Below are 20314 nucleotides of genomic sequence, written 5' to 3'. Positions count from 1 at the left end.
GTTAGTAATAATAAATAGTGTGACACGATGAGCCGTGGAATAAACACTGTTCTTTTTATCTCTTTGACTTCTGTAGAACCTGTTATTCTGTTCTGTTACTCTATAAATTAAACTATTGGTTATTTACATTCTTTTTAGTGTATTTTTCTTTCAGGGTTTAGCTGTCAGTCGATTTGGTACACTGTCCTTTCATCTTTTCAATAACACCTCTAAGTGTCCAGAAGCAACTCCTTCGATATCAAGAGAGGAGGAGCTCCCAAATTTGTTATTTTGGAGACCTTGAACTAAAAGGAGGCAGCAGTTGGGTTTGAGGCCTAAGGTTTTGCTGAAATATAAGCACAAATGTTTTTCAGGCAACTTAAAAGGTTTACTGAAAGAGTACATGTACCTCAAACGTATTTATTGGTGTCGTTTTTTCATAATGGGAAGTAGTATACTTCTAAAATGACACATTTAGTTCCTGTGAGAGGCTCAGGCAGTGGTGGGGGTGCTCTGCAGGTCGGCTTGGGCTGTGTTGCTGTAGCTGAGGAACTTGTTGGCCACGGAGACCAGCAGAGTGCAGGTGAGAATGTTGTAGAGATGCACCCTGTTTGGAGTTTATGTATGTACTAATTAACGTTTTTGGATATATAACAAACGGAAGTGTTGCCCATATGATTAGAAAAACAGTGTATTTTTGCAAAGTTTTGGAGGCAACACAGCAGAGTTTGATTATGTAATTTGCCTTTTGTTTTTGTGCATAGCTGTAACACAACAAACACATTTTTCTAGGAGTAGTAAAGAGCAGCTACAGTTTTCATTTTTTTTTTATTTTAATTTTAGAAAGCTGCACGGATGCAGAAGTTGTTGCTGCTGTTGATGTGAACACTCTTGCCAATGATGTTTATAAGCACAACTTTCCCAGCACGCCATTATGGGCAAAGACTATTGAGGTGAGTAATTAATGTTTTTTTTACTGTAGTCTGGCATTTGGAGGTGTAAGTTGTCTTCACTATCCTTATTAATAACAAGAGAAACAAAAATATTTGTGTTGTTATGAATAAAGCAGCATTACAGTAACTGATTACTTGTGGTTGCTTGTTGAAGTTAGAGGGATATTCACACTGCAGTCTTTTCCTTGAAGTCTTCACTGCTGCATCAAGAAAGGTTACATAAATGTCAAGAGGAACGCTTACCAGTAATAAAGGAATGTCAAAAATCATATTTTTAGATTAAAAAAAATATTTTCATGTACTTTGAAAGAATTTGATAAAATTATTTGGAGGCATGCCTTTGTTTTGTAGTTATAGTTGAGCTCAGAAAAACACAAGAGAATATATTGGATTTTCTTTTTAATGGACTCAATAGATCAAATGTTTTAGGAATTCTGTCCCTTTCCAAATTATTTGAAGAAGAAGTAGGTAAAACTGGATTCTGTTTAAATATATGAGGGGCAAACTAGGCATGTAATTTTGTCTGGATTTAATTAGAAATTACTGTATACTTCTTAACCTTCTTTTACGGCTTTACAACATGACAGTAAAAGAAAGATACTGTGTCTGTTTTAAGACACCAGCTTAAGTAAGAGTTAAGTAGGTGGCTAAAGGTTAAATGCTTATTCAGCACCCAATAATAACAGGCTAAATGATAGTTTACAGTTTTATAATGGAAAAAGAAGAATGCTTACCTGTGTCTGCTTATAGTAGACAAGAGTGGATTATTACAGTCAGTAAGACCTTCTTCGAATTTATTGGAAAAAATATCAGGTTTTGTCTCGTTTCTGAGGGTAGTTATGGCATATTTGGTATATAGATATCCTCAAAATATGTAAGGCAGCGATTTCTTTGTCCAGGTCTTAGTTACTTGATAATTTTCCTTCTTCTGTCCTTCTAGCCCGTTAATATATTGTCCTTTTAGTGTTGGTTAAAATTTAGTCTAGAGAAACTTCTACCTGTGTAGTTAATTCATACCACAGACCTAATACTTTCTTTTCTGAAGAGAAATATTTTTGCAGAGTACACCTTTCAGCCATACAATATCTTTAAAGAATTTTTACCATGCAAAAACTGAAATGAAGTTAACTGTATAGGATGCATTGCTACTGAGCTCCTAAGAGTTAAAACCCATAGTTTGGACCTGTAAAAATTGTCATGTTCACATTTGAGCTACTTTAATTTTCAGATATTTTTTCTTTTGAGAACATCTGATATTATTTCACATATTTTGAATATGTGAACACTCGTTTTGATGTACAGAGACTTCATATCTGAATAATTATACTTTATTTGAGGAGAAATAACAGGTCAGTGTTTACTGATAGAACTCCTACACACCTCTTCTGAAAGAATGAGTAGATAAAACCTTCAAGATCATGTATAGATGCTAACATTGTTAGTGTTTTGTTTTGTATTCAAAGCAATGAATGCATATTTGCATTGTATGGTTTGCCAAGGTAGAAAAGATTTTAACATTATTAGGTCAAATGGGAGATTAGGTAGTTTTTTGCTAGATGAAGCACGTAGTGGAAGTAAGCAGGGTAGTTTGATCTGAAAGATGACTTATGAGTTTCATACAGTTTTGAACACTCAACACGCTTCTATTTTTTTTCCTTTTTCAGGGCATAACACTGAAAGAATTTGACAGATTATCTTTTGATATGATTTTGATGAGTCCTCCCTGTCAGCCATTTACAAGGTAGATATAGCACACTTGGAAAAAAAGTGCAGTTATTACAATATATAATGTCAAAGGAGTTAACAAAATAGAGTGAGATGGGACAGCTAGCAGCTGTGGGTTCAAAATATGGTTTCAATTTAGGAATTAAAATCTTAGGTTGTGAAAGGAACTTGCTAAATAACTATTTATTTCTGTAAGAACATAATATATGTTGTAACAAGTTGCCTCCATTGCTTTTATTTGATGATCCTGTCCCCTTTAGAGCGGGCTGTATTAGTTTTCAACGGTCACACTATGTGTGGTTTATCTGTGTATCTTCCTGAGCAAAAATGTTGTAGCTCTGTTCACCATGATGTTTACTGAAGAAATGCTGCAAGTAGCATCTTAATTACTGATCACATTTCTTGTAATATGTAGATGTTAATTCAGTTTAAATTATGTAAACTTCTTACAGCACCTATTTTGTGTACTGTACAGTTCCTCTAATAGTGCAATTTGAAGATTTTGCTGTTTAGGAGTGCTGACTCTCCTTTTAGGTATCAATCTAATATTTTCCTGGGGCAAATCCAGGAGGAGGATTGGAATTCCTCAGTTCTGCCTGAGATTTAAGAGTGTAATCTGTTTTTATTTGTACTTTGAAAATTGCACATGCACACAAATAGTTTATTCTAAGGAATATTTCTATTTTAGCCAAGACCAGAAGGGTAATGGCTTTGAAGTGATTTTGTGGATGATATAGAGAAATATTTTACTGATTAAGAACTGAGTTTACTGAGGTGTTATTTGTCCTATTAGTTTGTAATTCATATCGTTTGTCAGCAGTGACCAGTGGAGATAAAAGTCTGGTAAGCACACTCATGCAATGTAGTAGCTTCATGGAAAAGATGGTGATGAAACTGCTTATGTAAGAAAGTACATCTCAGAGAATGCTCTAAGATTGAAAAGGGATCCCTCTAAAGTGGTGCTGATCTATAAAAAATTATTAGTGCAAACCTATAATTCATATAGGAATCATTTCTTCAGATTTTTTTATAATACGATGAAAACCAAAATCTGTGTGTGACTGATTAATTTAGAGACATGCTAAAGCTCTTCTACAAAGGTTTTATTCTTTTTTAAGAGCTAATACAAGTATAAGCTAGGGAAGGGCAGGTCTGGAATCGTTATCATTTTTGTAGCCTACATAATCTGTCTAGTTTAATGTTAGAAAATTGGTTACAAAGTTATTCATATGGAGCTCAATCCTGAAAAACGGTGAGCACTCAGGCTTTAATTCATAGACATAATTTAATATATTCAGTGCAAAATGGCAGGGTATTCCCAGAAACCCAGTGGGGGGTTTTTGTTCTTTCAGAGCCAAGTATGTTCACAGGGTTTGCTGGACAAGACCAGAATGCTAAACTCTTTGCAGACTGAGGAGTGGATTTCATTACTGAGTGCTTCAATTTGAACTTCTCTGTGAGCTGATGGATTCCAGGGCAGGCTTTCTTTCCTTAGAGCATCTCTTAGGACACTGCCCCGGTGAGCACATCCTCATGTCTGCACATGATGCTTTTGCAGAATCCGCTTTTGAAACTCAAAGCAAAAAGTGTCTGTCTCAGATGTCAGTTTGCTCCAAGTAATATACAGGTGTTTCTTTATTCTCTCTTAGAATTGGCCTGCAAGGTGATGTATCAGATCCACGGACAAAGAGCTTTCTCTATATCCTTGATATTCTACCAAGGTATAAATGAACTTCTGCTCTATTCAAAAGCCTTAGTTGTAACTAAGTAGGTCTGTATATCAGTGAGGCAGACCATCTGTAATATTTGACAGAGACACTACTAGTACTGTGTTGTATTCCTTGTTTTCACATGATCATATGTAACTTAAAAATACTTGTATTTCACTAATGCCATAATCACCTCATAGTTACTGTATATGTTTTCATTGTCTGGTTTACTTTTAATTGTTTGTCTGTTTAAAGTGTGGCTATATCATAAATGTAAAAATTGAGCTCTTTTCAGATCATCGTCAAATTTGTGTTGATTTTATGTAGAAGCAGGAGTAGGTAATATCATCATCATCATCTTGGCTGGACTTCGTGAATGAAGATTTGGGAAGGGCTCTACTCACATTTGTCACAAGCGCGCTGGTGGCTAAAAAGGCCAATACGAGACAGGCACGTCCGGTTGCAAAAGGCACAGCAGAAAGACTCCTTAGGTGGTAAATTCTGCAGGGCACGATTCTTTCTGCGTTGTCTTTTCTCCTCAAGGGTGATCCTGTGTGCTTTCTCAAAGGAAGCAGCAGCGTTATAGATGGTGTGTCTCCAGACCTCCCCATTGGAGGCCAGAGTAGACCAGTTATGTTGATCAATATGGCCAAGGCTGAGATGTTGTTTCAGGGAGTCCTTGTATCTCCTCTTCGGGGCTCCTCTCATGCGGCAGCCAGTGGCAAGTTCACCATAAAGCATGATATAATAGTTTGCCAGTTGGCCTCAAGGAAACATGAAAATTGTTTGAAATACCAGATTAAAAAAGCTTAGATTCAACATTTAGTAATCTTTTGAAGAGGAAACATTTATTTGAAAGTTTGTTTAAATATGTTCCTGACTGCACAATGTGATGCATCTTCCACCCCCTCCCATTCTTTCCTAAAGTCTCTGTTCTATGTTTTTGGTGATGCTTCTAGATATTGTGAGGCAGATTGTGTATTTTTGGTTTGTAGTACAAGCTCTTGTTTTGAGTAGTAATACTAAAGAATTCAGATAGTACTGCACTGTCTGAACAATGACCTTGTCTTTGTATTTATCTGTCATGTTGTGTCTGGTCAGATCCCAGTTCCTAATAAAATAGCCATAATTATTTGTATAACATATGCCTTAAATTCTGAAACAGTAAATGCAAGCAAAGTGTTTTTTGCTGATCTTCTTATTGAGACTGTTAAAAATCAGCTGCACGTAATGCATGTAGTCTTTTTTGGGAAGAGATGCATAACACAGTAAGAACTCTTCCTGGGGAAAGAGAGCAGGCAGTTGTTTAGGGAGATTATCCAGCAGAAATCTGTGCTTCTGGATTGAGATGTCTAGTGGGCACCAATTGTCAGGAGCCTGAGGATTTGCATCATTTACAGTCCACCAGACACTAACCATTCCTGGCAGTCCTGCTTCTGCTGGGACAGCTGTTCTCTCTATATTCCTCTATTGGTTAATCTTGTTCTAAGGATTGGAGGAGGACAAAGGGATGTTTGCTCTCTTTCTTTTTCTTTTTCTTTTTCTTTTTCTTTTTCTTTTTCTTTTTCTTTTTCTTTTTCTTTTTCTTTTTCTTTTTCTTTTTCTTTTTCTTTTTCTTTTTCTTTTTCTTTTTCTTTTTCTTTTTCTTTTTCTTTTTCTTTTTCTTTTTCTTTTTCTTTTTCTTTTTCTTTTTCTTTTTCTTTTTCTTTTTCTTTTTCTTTTTCTTTTTCTTTTTCTTTTTCTTTTTCTTTTTCTTTTTCTTTTTCTTTTTCTTTTTCTTTTTCTTTTTCTTTTTCTTTTTCTTTTTCTTTTTCTTTTTCTTTTTCTTTTTCTTTTTCTTTTTCTTTTTCTTTTTCTTTTTCTTTTTCTTTTTCTTTTTCTTTTTCTTCTTCTTCTTCTTCTTCTTCTTCTTCTTCTTCTTCTTCTTCTTCTTCTTCTTCTTCTTCTTCTTCTTCTTCTTCTTCTTCTTCTTCTTCTTCTTTTTCTTTTTCTTTTTCTTTTTCTTTTTCTTTTTCTTTTTCTTTTTCTTTTTCTTTTTCTTTTTCTTTTTCTTTTTCTTTCTTTTTTTTTTCGTGAGCGCTTTCAGCACAGAAGGAAACCAGTACCAAACAACCTTTCTTTCAAACTGCTGTTAACACTGGGAAAAAAGGGTCTTCATCCTTCATCCAGAAACTTTTTGCAGCCAAAAACATTTAAGTGGGACTATGTCTTTGCCCTTGTCATCAGCAGATAGAGAACACAGACACAGAACAGCTGAGTGGCTTGGCAGGGATTACCTAAGAAATCTGTGGCAGAGAACACAGAACACAGTACAGATTCTGTAGCCCAGTAAGTTAGACAATTAATAGGTAAAAAGAACGGTTATTACTACTCCCTCTGCTTTTGGCAGAGACACAAAAATAGGGAGAGAACATGGGTTTTTCAGAAGTTGCAAAGGATGCCTTTTGTGGAACAAGGAATGTAACTCAGGTCCCCAGAAATTTCAAAACAATAAAAACCAGCAGGTAGTGCGTAAATTTCTCATTTGTTGAAATAGGAGTACCTTCTCTTAAGGCAATCCTGACCTCAGGATTCCTTTCCATTAAACCGAGACACAGTTAAGCAGCTCGCTGCTTTTAGAACACTGTTGTGCATTGATATGGAAATATTGCTGACTGGTTGTTGTGGGCTTAGCTGGGTAAAGGGCAGAAGCGTTTCCTTCTCAAAACCAAAGCTTTAGACACTACAGGACTTCTGTTTTTCGTCATGACGATGCACAGGATCTGGGCTTGGCTGTGACTGTGTTATCTCAACACTCCATGAGAGGCTGCTCCTGTTACTTATCTCCCTTGGGCAGGTTGTTTCTGGAGGCAGCACTTAATGTAAGTAGTCTGTAGTATGTTCAAAATGGTGGCTTTTGCAGTTTCTCAATTCCAGTTTTATGTTTTAGTGAGATAGCATTTGGGGTTTTTTTTTGAATATGCTATGTTTGCCAGACATTGAGTGTGGAGTATTACAGCCCAAAAAAGGGAAATTCTTAATATAGGAATTATCACTTTACATTCTAAATTGGTATGGCATGTGTGCAGTTTATGGAAACTGTAAAATAATTTCTCATCCCATGGATGTTCTTACCTTTTGTTCACCCTTTTGTAATGAAATGTCGCTGGCTGAAATCAGCCTGAAAGGTGGCCTGGGAAGACAAATACTAGAGATATGGAAAGGACAATTTCAAGATCTGGAAAGACCTGGGAAATCCTTGGAGCACCCAGCCATCAAACAAAGTCTGACCCAAGTTGTCCAGATAACGTGTTTCTTGTTTATCGTGTCCAAACCATAACCGGAGAAATCCAGTGCTAAGACATCAAAGTGCTGCTTTTACAGAGACATTTGTAACATTAATACCTACCCAGTACTTAACACTTACTCTTTGTATAGTGATTACTTGTCTTGTGATCTGTTGATCCTGTATGAGCTCTTGAATTTCAGGCTATACTCTGGATTCACTACTGTAAAAAGAATTTTCCTAGTAGGTGATGATGAGGATGAGTAAACATAACATTCAGTTTAGTATTATTTTTTTCACTACTATTTTTAGTATTTTTAAATTTGGTGTAGTATCTTGTACATTTTACAGTTTCTTGTGAGATACATTGGTTCTTTTATTTCTTCATATGAATGTCAATAATTGGTAGTAGTTAAGAATGTGCTAATGCAAATTCTGCTGTGATTTGGAGCAGTGGAAGTCCAAAGTCACTTATTGACTTAAATAATCATGGAGCTGCTGTCTGGGAGCATAAGTATCTTGTTTCTATATGCTGTTCTGAGATGTCACTGTGTGACAGATATTCTGTATCTACATTAACCTTACCAGAGAGTTAATCAGTGCCACTGAATGTTCCCAGAGACTTGAATCTGAATCATCTATGCTTCTAAATTGTTGGAATGGTCCCTGGCACAGTTTGGGCATGTTCATTTTTCCAGAGATTTAACGTGCTGTTTTTGGAATGTGCCTATTTCCAGACCTTTGCACTGATCTTGCTAAATCTCAGATGCCTTCTTCCCTTTCCCCCATCAAAATGGAAGAGTTAAGTATAGAAAATTAAGATTATCTGCAGTGCGAACTCTAAACATGTTGTACTTCTTAAATCAGTTAGATGAACACTGGTTCTGATGTGTTATCACTAAAGGTGCTGTGACATTTAGCATTGATTGCAGATATAAGCACTTGAAAACAGAAGTTTTATTGCTAAGTAGGGATTTTTTTTCCCCCCAACAATTATCTTTCCTATTACAAACTCAATCTGTTCAATAGCAATAATTGTGCTATAGGAAATGAACAGTGGTAAGCATTTTCAAAAGTATATGCATGGAGTGCAGCTGTTTATCTAAACATAAGTAGGGTTTGTTGTTTTTACCAGCAGTCTATGTTTTTAAATCACTTGAGAATGATTTGAGGTACATTTTTTAAGGATTCTAAACTTCACCAGCTAACATGATGTGGAAATACTTTGATCTTTCTGATAGCTAAACAAATCCGTGGATGAATATGATGTACTTTACATCTTGTTACTCTGATTTTCTGATTTGCTTTTTTTTCTTCCTAGGCTTCAGAAGCTTCCAAAATACCTACTTTTAGAAAATGTTAAAGGATTTGAATCCTCTTCTGCAAGGTAAAGTCTAATTAATTTATGCAGGTTTTAGTTTAATAGTAATAAAGGATATTTTCCTTTAGTAGTAAAGGATATTTTCTTTAGCAGGGGGAGGTAGGATTTTTATTTCCTAGAATTTGACTTAACAAAATAGAGTGATATGGGACAGGTAAGCAGCTATGGGTTAAAAATATGGTTTAAATTTAGGAATTAAAATCTTAGGTTGTGAAAGGAACTTGCTAAATAACTTTATTTCTCTAAGCAGATAAAATACATTGTAACAAGCTGACTTCAGTGATTTTGATGGTCCTGTCTTCTTTAGAAAGGGTCACACTAGTTTTCAAAGAAAAATAACAATAGCACTCAGAGGTTTTAGGGTTTTATTCATGGCAGAAGCCCATGGTATCTTGTGTTAAGATCACAGTACAGTCTAGGGGCTTTCTTGAGTACCTCTGGTGATAGTAGGTTATCCCTGGTTCAGGGCTGCCAGCAAATGGTCCACAGATACAGTATGAAGACTGTATATAGTCTTGGTCTGACATGTGGAAGAGGAAAGGTGTCATTATCTAATTACCTAGTGACAGCAGGAACATTCTCCTCTCTTGTGGCCAAAGCAGGAGACAGGGGGTTGCAGTCTTCCCTCTCAGTTCTTTCTGGAATAGAGAGAGTATGATCTTTCTGTAGCATTCCTTAAAGCACCAAGAGCAGGCACCCTGGATATCATGCTCCTTAACGAGTTTGACAGGCAGCTGGGAGTCATGCTCACCTTTCTCATTGTTTAAGTGTTCTTAACAATGGTTCTTAACAATAGTTCTCTGCTCTACTCCCTGTGATTCCCTAGGCTATGCCTTGCTGGCCAGTGCTTGGAACAAGCTGTAGTTCAGAAAACACCCAAGTTAGAATGCTTGCTTTCTCTTATGGCGCTTGGGATGCAGTGTTACATACAGTGCCAGGTGCAGGTCACAGCTCCAGCCTGTTGTGTAGTTCCAGCCCAGTGCAGTCTGCATGGAATAGAAAAGTCTTTTTAAAATTATTTCCATTACAGTGTTTTTCCATTGTTTATAAAGTACAGTCTTATCTCACTTTTATTATGAAAACCACCAGTTTTTATCATCCCTTGAGTTAACCTTTTCATTAGGCTTAGCTGGTGCTGTGTATGTGAGCAGAGGGAAGTAGTGAGCTATTAGCAGTGGTTTTAATCTCTTGTTTTATGATTCCCAATAGAGAGAATTTCTTGCCCTCTGATTACTTTCCTTGCTGACACACTCTCCTAGAGATGGGTTGATTTTTGAAGGGGCATTTGCACCATAGTAGGAGATGCCTGTGAATGTGTAATAGTCACTAACACTGAACTTTTTATGTTGTCTCTGAAGTTTGGAAATGAATAGCATTGTATCTGTAGTTTGCTGTCTCAATTCCTTCAGTGAATGCCTTGGTACATATGATGTTGCATTTAGTGTGTTTTTATTTGGGATAAATAAAGGCCCTAAGGATTGTGTGAAGGGAGCAATTGATTTTTGATTCTTTTCACTGCCAGAAATGAACTTTTGCAAACACTTGCAACATGTGGATTTCAATACCAGGAATTTCTCTTGTCTCCAACCTGTGTGAGTACTAAAATTGCTCTTATATTATTTACCTGTTCAAACTTCACTGAGTCCAAGAACATTTAAAAATGATCTTTTGTAATAGAAGGGAGAGGCATGCCCAAAGCTGAAGGTACTCTTGAATTAGAAAACCATCTGAACATGACTTCTGATTCCCATACTGGCATAATCCTATTACTGTTTGTGTTCAGATCCTAGTCCTTTGCTCCTATTTGATATTTTTAAGAAGGCATGAATTTACACTGTAACCAGGAAAGTGTTTTCCCTGTGGGAGCCTCATTGCTTTAGAAGTGCTGTGCCTAAGAATATCCAGCACAGAAACTGTGACCGTTACTTGTGGGAGGAGGAGCTTTGTTTCCATGTTTCTCTGGCAACTGAAAAAAGAGTTTGAGAGAAATTTCAGGTTGTGCAAGACTAACTGGAATCAGTAAAGTACCGTAAATATTTGAGAGAAGCTAATGGAGCGTAGCTTGAAAAGCAGTTGTGGTGGATTTATTGCAGTGTTAGATGTCTTACAATTCCTTGTCCAGAAAGGCAAAGAGAGACCCTTCTGCTTTTAATAGAAAACAGGTAGTACCTGTCCCAAGAAATCATGATGCATGTAATTTTTCTTCTTGCATCACATAAAATCTTGTTTGCATTCCTGTTCATTTACAGAGAAAGTCAAAACTGTGAGGTACAAAGAATAATTACCTGCTTAGTTCCTTGAAAATACCTGGGTACGGAAGTTTACAAGTGTTTAGATATTATTAGCTAGTACTGATATGTCTGAAGTCACAAATATATCAGTATGTCATAATTCTGTTATTGTATATAATGGTAGATAACTTGTATGGTGGTATAGACCACTTTTTCTTTATCACATGGACTAAAGGCTGGTGAATTTTGCTTACAGCTTGGCATTCCCAATTCGAGGCTGCGATATTTTCTAATTGCAAAGCTTCACCATGAACCATTTTCCTTTCAAGCTCCTAGTCAGGTGAGTCTGTTAGTGTTAGTTTAATTTGCTTCATTTAATGAAGATTGAGGGTTAAATTTTCAGTTTAATGGTGTGTGCTGATGAATGAAGAGGAGGGATCGGTAATACCAAAAAGTTTCATTCTGTCTCTTTTTTTCAGCCTGCATACAGAGTTTTTTAAAGACTGATGTGCATGCCTGTGATTGAGATGGCTTTAAACAGCTGGGGGACTGTGGCTGATAGTGGGGTAGAAAACAGGTCATTCTACTCCATATTTCACACCCTGGGAAAGGTCTTTTTGCCAAGGCAATTATTTGCAGTTGTTCTTGATATCATTGCTGATAGGTCAGCAAATCTTGATGCAACTGTTTTTTGAAATCTTCCTGAAAATAACATCAGAAGGTTACTTGCTTTATTCTGAGTATCTCTGAAAGAATTCTTACTCACCGCAGGATCGGCTGCCAAGTTGTTTATTAAATACAGCTATTTTTTTTGGTCACAATTTCTTCTTAGATATTGACAAGATTCCCAGATCAGTATCCAGAAGACTTATGCAAGGACAAAGTTGCTGACGAAGTGGGTGAAACCAGTTCTTCCTTGTGTTCTGAAGAGAAGAATCTGGATCCAAACGTTGGTCCAGACTGCAGCAGCAAGAAGAGTTTACCAAAAAGGACTTTCCTTTTTAAGCTTGAAACAGTAGAAGAAATGGAAAGGAAACATGATCAGGATAATGACTGCTCTATTCAGATGTTAAAAGATTTCTTGGAAGAGGAAAATGAAGAAATGAGTCAGTATTTCTTACCACCAAAGTCCTTATTGCGCTATGCTTTCTTGCTAGACATTGTTAAACCCACCTGCCGGAGATCCACGTGCTTTACAAAAGGGTAAGTTGCAAAGAAAATGTTTTGCTGAATCACGTCCTGAAATTTTAAGTGTATTTTTGCTTGTGTCCACAGAGATATGTTTCATAAAAAAAACCCTAGGCCTCTGAAAGAAATCCCCTTATATAGTGTGCTTCCTGGTCCAGTGGAATGCCAGCATGAGAATCTCTCTGGCAGAACGTCATGTGCCCACTCCAAAAAGACTTTCACAAAAGACAGTTGCCATTTGTTGTTGACCTTCACAGCAGCTTAATTACCCCTGCGGAAATATGGTTCCAGTAGACTGGTATAGTGCTGATTCATTAATGAATTTCTTTATATTGCTCAGTGAAGTTACAAAGTGTCAGGCATGACAGATCCATTACTCATTAAATCTGTCTCTGCTGTACATTTTATTGATTTCTTGGATTTTTCAGCTGTGTAGATCAGAATTACTGTGGATTGGCCATATGTCATGAAACCAGTTAGATTGTTGCATTATAAATCATATTTGATGGAGCAGAACATTAGTGCTTTTCTGTCTAGTAGTTTTCTAGTTTGTACCTTGCAATTTTGAGTTTGACTGCTTGAAGTTGGTGAGAGTTCTGAATGTCCATGTACAACTGGTCAGGAGCTTTTCCGCTGAATGCATTTGTATTGAAAAATGCCAGTTGGAACTAGGAAATTTGTGGGAAAAAGATTGATTGTCAATATTGCTAATATTGACAATTTTTTCTAATTAGATTGGGTTTTTTGAATTCTCAGAATGTATCAATAAAATGGCTTAGATGATGAGTTAACACCAATTGTAACTTTTTTTTTACTAGTTGAAATTAGACTACCAGATTGACAGTCTTCCTGCAGATTTTGTGATTTTTAACTTTTTGACAAAAAAAAAAGAAAAATAATTTCAAAAGTGCAAAATCTGTGCAACAGGAAAGCCCTTCTCCTAGCTTTCATTGACATATATGTGCCTTCTTTTCTGCCTTTACTCTTTTGAGTTGTGGAGGAGTCAGTGTCTTGTGAGATTTGTTTCTTTACTAGAATACTCAAAAAAACCTTGGGCCAGAATGGTCTCTCATGTCTCCCATGTATGCCTTAAATGTCATCAAAACTAAATTGGTCACTTGTGGTTTCACTAGAATATGTTGTGGTAGTTTGTGGTCAAGGTTATCAAAATCCCACTGAAGGAGGCTCCTGAGTAGTTAATATGAAGTTTGTGTGCATAGTGGTGGGAAATCTGATAGAGAACGTGGCTGTTGCCTTTCTGCTGCTGTGGAAGGAGACAGGCCAGATAGTTGTGGTGGTAGTTCTTGGCTCAAAATGTAGGAATCTGGTTTTCTGTCTTTGTTCCCTTTTTTAAGAGCCTTTGGGAAGAAAGATTGCCCACCTGGTTCTCAATTTGATTATCTCATTTACAGCTCTGCATTAAGAGAATGATTATAATTAGATCTCAGTCTTCACTTTTTGAGGCCAAGAATAGGTGCCTGCTGTATCTGTTCCAGGAGTTCTGTTTTTATGTTTCTCTGAAGCAGGGGATTTAGGAAACAGGCCCCTGAATTGAGTGGAGCAGCACTCCAGGTAGTACAGAGATTGCCTCTGCTGTTATGCCTGTCTGATGTCTTTCTTCTAAGTCACGCTGACCATCAGCTTTGAGTGTGGGAGAAGAGTTTCCCTCATTTCTGTTTGGTTTTCAGATACTTCCAGCAAGCTTTGTGTGTTGGGAATAATCTGGGTATGCCTTCTCCAGGGACCTCAAATTCTGCAGTTTTGTCAGTGTTTTTTGCCTTTCTGCCTTTGTCATACCAGTTTTGTCTTCTGAAAGGCTTTGATGCTGTATAGGGCAGAATGTAATGGTTTGGGATGCATGAGAGATCAAGCAGGTAATTCTATGTTCCCTTCTAACATTAGACTTCTAGGCACTTGGGAAGTGATTGCAGAGCTCCTTGAGGCTACAAACACTATGGTTTCTCTGAGGAGTATGTTTGTGGTGACTGAAGTTATGGGAGGAAATTATCCATTTTAAAGGACAGAGGAAATGAAAACTGCTTCTTTAGATATAATCACTCTGGACATATTTCAAATTCTTGATATGCTGTTGACAAGAGAAGCGATACCTTCCAAAATAGTGTAAATACCAATTACAGAAATGCTCTCTCACTTTGTGGAAATTACTTTTTGTCAGTCATAATGTAGGATACAATATACCCAAAAATAATACATGTATGAAATGAAAAGATTTTTTTTTAAAGCTTACAAAAATAAAGGGGGGGGAATCTTGGAACAGATGAAAATTGAAGACTGTAATTTCTTAAGCCAACTTCTTTCATTGTAACTGGTAAGGAAATGTCAGAAAATCAATGCATCATTTTTTACAGTGATAAAAATTAATTATGTTCTGGGTCTAAGGTAGGAATATTAATTTTTTTGGAGTCAGCAGCTGGAATAATAATTAATAACAATCCAGCTAACATTGCATTGGCCATCTGCTCACATCTGTGTTAAAAAACCAACACCCACATGCAGAGCCCCCAAACCACATTGACACCAACTGGATTTTTTGGGATATGAGTTCTGTACTCTACTACTAATTATTTAGACTGGAATATTTATTGTAACATGGATCCTATTAAAAGATTCTTCCCCTTAATAAAACTCTTAAATACCATTTTGAAATTTACCTCATTTATTTATTTTGGCTAAGATATATTAAACTGAAATATGATCAGATACTATATAAGGGGAAGATGAGAATTCCTTAGTGCTGTGTCTGTTACATTGTTAAACTTGGTATTAGGGAATTTTCAGAATGCAACTAACCAATTAAAGATGATGTATTTACAATGCAGTTGGATTCCACATGTTTTTAATCTGCTTCAGTGTTTAGGTTTTCTGTTCTGATCCTGAGAAATATTTGTAAGTGCTTTATTTTTAATGAGTTCTGCTCTTACTGTTATTGGTAGAACTAATAGTAAGCTTTTTCAACTGAAAACAAAATACTCAAGATTGAGCCTTGCTGGGTCATTGTGTCTGTGCTGAAGGGAGAGTATTCCTTTAATCATTGTGGAATTAGAAACGCTTCAAACATAACTTGTTCCGGTGCCATTCTGTAAGAATGGGTCCCCAGGGGAGCAAAAGACCTTTATAATTGTCTTTACAGATGTAGAGATAAAACTAGAGAATACTATCTGTTAATGTAATAATTAATGTTAGTTATGACAGGTTATCAAAATCCCTCTAATGCAGGGCATCTTCTGAAGTTCTTTCACAGTACAAAGCCATCTGTTGTCTTGGCTCAGCCTTTTTCTGTTCAGGATGTTCAAACACTGTCATAGTTAGACCAGCAGACTATGTTTCTTAAAGCCCACAATTACATTTAAATGATAGCCTTGAAGAGACTACAAAGTAAACATGTTGTTATGCAATCAACCAGAAAGCATACAAAACAGCTATCATAAGTTTGCTTACTCTGTAGTTGGATTTATTCTTTTTCTTTCTTTCTGCTAATGCTCTGCATAGATGCCTGGCCATCCCCCTTCCCTCAGTGGAAAATCCACAAGTCATGAAAGTTAAACCTGACTGAACCACTTCATTCCTAATAGTTTGATATGAAAGCTGGAGGCACACACTAATGGTCCTCCTTTGAATAAGGAGAGCTAATTTGAACCACTGGGACCATTGACCTTTAACACCTTTTGCCTTACTGTAAAATTGGTTTGGGCACGGTAGATGGGTCTTTTTGGTGATGTTATGCTTGACTTCCTGAGTCTTGCTTAGTTACCTGTAGTAAGGCATTAGTGTGGGTAAACCCTTGTTTGTGCTTTGAGTGCAGACTCATCCCCAGAGAGCACATTCAGAGGGTATTGCACTCCAGGGGTTAGAGTTGTTTATAGGGAGGCCTTTTGCTTGTCTGTCCAGGAGGCTATTTGTTAATCAAGGCAAAGGAACCTAAGTAACCTCCCTGCATCTTTGCAGTTGTCAGTGCTATGAGATCCAGTGAAAATATTAATTTAAAATTGTTATTGTTGTTGTTAAGGTATGGACACTATGTAGAGGGGACAGGCTCAGTTCTGCAGACAGCAGTAGATGTACAGGTGAGTGTGTAGACTAACATACTAGAGTGACTTGTTTTAAAACTTGAGACTTGTTTGAAAACTTTTTTTCCCTGTCTTCTCCTTTGATATTCTGCGTATTGTAAGAAAAAAAGCTTTTAAAAGTACATTTTACGGCAACTGAGTTTCCAATTGGTTTACTTTGTGTTCCTAAACAGCAGTTTGTTTAGACCACAATTATAAATTATATCTGTACCTCTCTGTGGGGAGAATGTGAGTTGCTACTATTTTATTATTTGTAGTATCACAGAGAGGTTTCACAGGAGTATGTGAAAATGTTTAGAATTACTAGTTCTATGCATAAACTACAGTACAGTGTTGTGAATCGAGGGCCATTCATTGTACACAGATGATCCAGTAAATATTGTCAAATGTTTAACATGTTTGCATTTCAAAATTATTATTTGTCTGGGAAGAATATTTTGAAAACTTCTACTGTTGATACTAAGTTCACCACAGAGTGGTATTTAGGCACTGGAGAAGGTAATAATAATTGTACTGGTGAATCAGCATTCAAAGATACCTTTCACAAAGCCTGTTTTGTACACAAGCACTTTCTCCTGCATTTTGGTGCTGTTCAGTAATATTATAGGGCATTTCTAAGCATAAAAAGAATGCAGCTCTGGAATTCAGGATAATCTCAAAGCAAGTGTATTAAAACAGCTGCATCCATACAGCTTAATTTGTGTGAATGGTCTGCTGTTGAGTTCTATTGAGTCACTGTCCTGTCGTTAACAAATGTTTATAGTTCTTTGATTGCCTCATTAACTATCGGTATAGCTTGGAACTGGAGGAAGAAATGATGAGCGCCCTCGTGGCAGCATTGATTTCTTTCTTTCAAGTCGGTGTGTTTGCTGAAAAAATACAATGCCAATTACATTTCAAGCAAAACATGCTATTGTCTTTGGCACTGTGATAATTAAAGAAATACTCTGTTAAGATGTGACTGTAAATTTTACATATTTGGCCTGCATTGGTAATATCTTTTGTTTTGGGTATTCTTCATAGCTTGAATCAGTGTTTAAACACATTGAGGAGTTACCAGAAGAAGAGAAGCTTATGAAATTGTCAACACTAAAACTGAGGTACTTTACTCCAAGAGAAATAGCAAATCTTCATGGATTCCCTTTGGAATTTGGTATGTGCTGCTAAATATCCATTCCTACATCATTCTTCAGAAATGCCAGTGTATTTTTTTTTTACTAGGGACTACTGCATTCCTTTTATTTTATAATTTTTTTCTTGACTGCTCAGTTCTTATGACTGATTTATTGTAATTTGGCTAACTTTGAATTTCTCTGAGTTTCCACTAGTTTTAAATGTTTTGAAAGAGCCAGCTTCTGTGGTTAGGTTTATCTTCGCAAGCTAAGAGAAAAATTTTGGCATGAGAAGTGGTCTGTTTCTGAATCACAGTGAAGGAATACCTTTGTTTAAAGTTGAAACTATTTGCTCAGCAGCCAGTGTTACTCACAACTGTGGTAAGTCAACATATCCTGCCAGTTTAGGAGGTCTGTTTGTGGTTCTCAGAGTTGGAGCTGCTTGCTTTCTCCCTTCCACACATTTACAGCTGCTGACAGGGAATTTCAGAAGATACAGATAGTTCTTTGTTCAGGAGTAACCAATCTATTAAGTCACCTCTATTTTCTACAAAAGGCAGCCCTAGCCCTTGATCAGTTACTTATTTTTCTAACTGTTTTTGTGAAGAAGAGGGAGTCAAGGAACAAGATTCAGCAGTACCAGTACGCTGGATACACATCAACAACAATTAAACCTGAAATAAATTCATCAGAATTCTGCTTGTAAAGCAAGGCAAGCAGGAAACTGTAGCTGTTACTGTCTGCTAAGAAACTGGCCTGCTGATATCACAGCAGATCACTTTATTGTCACTCAGCAACAAAAGCATCGATAGAATTGTAGAATCATAGAACGATTTGGGTTGGAAGGGACCTTAAAGATCATTTGTTTCCAACCCTACTGCTTTGCACAGGGACACCTTCTGCTAGACCAGGTTACTCAGGGATTGAGACAGCACTGACCTTGAGTAATTTGTTATATTTTTCTTTGACTTCCTCAGTGACTTAGAGTTCTGAGGAGTGGAACTTGTTTCTCTATATTTCCTTCTTTTGCAGTTTTAGTTTGTCTTTTTGGTACTTGTTATATTCAAAATGGCTACATTTGAAGAACATTACCAAGGCTGCACAGTGAAATGCTAGAGTTGCCAGCACTGAGCTTACTTGCAGGAGTGTGCTCTGTTGAGTTACATGCCAACATACAGTATTTTTTCATAGCCTCTCTTCTTTAATAGATGTGTTCTTTTTGGAGACAACCTTTTTCATGGCACAGCTCTGTTCCGTGTTGATGTAGGCTGATGTCAAGATACTTGAACTAAACAGAGCTGGATTGGGCTTGTATAGGCTTATCATGCTGTTCAAAATCTCTTTTGAGCACTGAATTGCTCATTTTCCTTTTTTTTTTTCTTTAAATACAGCTGGTGTTTTCCAACTGTTAAATTAGTCTCTGCAATATCACTGGGAGGTGCAGTAGAGTTAACGTTGCTTTTATTTTACAGAGGGAGAACTAAGACAATAGAGAAATTTATGTTTGGAAAACTGTTAATTTAGGGTGAGCAGTTTGCGAAACCTGCTTTTTACTGTTTCATAGTGCCTGGAGTGATACCATGCTTTCTCTTCAGAGCTCATCTTCAGGGATAGCTGTCATGTTCAATACTTTTTCAAACCAGAACTGAACTCTCAAGAGAAGTCAGGCTTCTGAATTTGAGGACCATCCAGATCATCACCATCTTCAATGTGCTCATTTAGCAGACTTGTCTTTTGTCAGCCAGGAACTGCGGAAGGAAGGACAGGGGCAGATTCCACCTGCCAGAGGGCAGTACCCTTCTGCCATAATTATGGTAGTTATTATTATAACTGCTTTACAGTTCTTGCAGTTCTCTGCCCTCTCTATACTATTTTTCCAACTTTCACAACACATAAAGCAGGCTTCTCTCATCCAGGGTCTTCCTCTCACATATAATCCTGATTCACAGGCAGAACAAGCCTGCTCTGAGTCACAAGTCTGGCATTTCTTTGTGTTTAAAGCATTTCCCACTTTTTGCTTAAAAAAGTGTTACTCAACTGTAGGCTTACTGAAATCTTTAGTAAATTTAGGTACTGTAATCTCAGTTTCTTTTGAGAATTTGCAAGCTGTGGATTTTTTTGAAAGAGGATATATTTGTGACTGCAGTAAAGGGTGTTTCCCTCACAGCATTTCTCCCATATTAAACTTCAACTCATTATAGTGAAATATGGTATTTTCAGAGGAAAAATGTGCTATAATTTCTCTGCTCCTGTGTTCTCTAATGACAGCAACATTTGGGCTAAAATTTTCAACAGCAGAAAGCCTAGAGATGTACCCACTACAAATATGTTGTTGGTCCAAGAAGCTAAAGAATGAGAAAGCTATAAGCTGAAAACTCCAGTGAACAGACTGTCAGGAGCTTTGTAACAGATGCTGTTACTAGCTGCAGCTGTAGTATCATCAGAAGAAATATGATTGTGCCTAAATTGTTCTGTATGATTGTGTCTAAATGGTTCTGTATTTTAACAAGTTGATGGCCTTTTCCAATATGTGAGGTCCAGAGTTAAGGTCATTCTTAACATTATCAGATTTATTAATGCTTTTAACATCTAAATACATAAATAGTAATTGCACTACAGTTCAATGAAATACTGCAGTCATTAGTCTTAGTCCCTCCTGTGGGTCCCACAGCAATATCATTAA

The 20314-nt window shown here is 36.7% G+C and overlaps 1 protein-coding gene across 10 annotated transcripts in view; it reads left to right on the top strand.

The window, feature by feature from the left end:
• Window positions 1-20314, top strand: part of TRDMT1 (tRNA aspartic acid methyltransferase 1) — a 30282-nt gene that overhangs the window by 7364 nt on the left and 2604 nt on the right. For 3 of the 10 annotated variants that reach the window (XM_051802458.1, XM_051802461.1, XM_051802459.1), the window contains exons 2-9: window positions 823-932; window positions 4307-4378; window positions 8953-9018; window positions 10535-10604; window positions 11500-11583; window positions 12076-12446; window positions 16459-16516; window positions 17543-17672. In XM_051802458.1, coding sequence (XP_051658418.1) covers window positions 877-932; window positions 4307-4378; window positions 8953-9018; window positions 10535-10604; window positions 11500-11583; window positions 12076-12446; window positions 16459-16516; window positions 17543-17672 — 907 coding nt within the window. In that variant the 5' untranslated portion in view covers window positions 823-876. Of the gene's footprint in view, window positions 563-822; window positions 933-2596; window positions 2674-4306; window positions 4379-8952; window positions 9019-10534; window positions 10605-11499; window positions 11584-12075; window positions 12447-16458; window positions 16517-17542; window positions 17673-20314 lie in introns of all 10 variants that reach the window. The other 7 variants (XM_051802456.1, XM_051802453.1, XM_051802455.1 and 4 more) reach the window with 6 other exon arrangements.

The sequence above is a fragment of the Manacus candei genome, unplaced genomic scaffold (assembly GCF_025592945.1).
Source record: "Manacus candei isolate 608988 ecotype Guabito, Panama unplaced genomic scaffold, ASM2559294v1 h1tg000056l, whole genome shotgun sequence".
NCBI lineage: Eukaryota > Metazoa > Chordata > Aves > Passeriformes > Pipridae > Manacus > Manacus candei.
The sequence above is the reverse complement of the archived record's forward strand: the minus strand, read 5'-3'. Positions and strand labels throughout refer to the sequence as shown.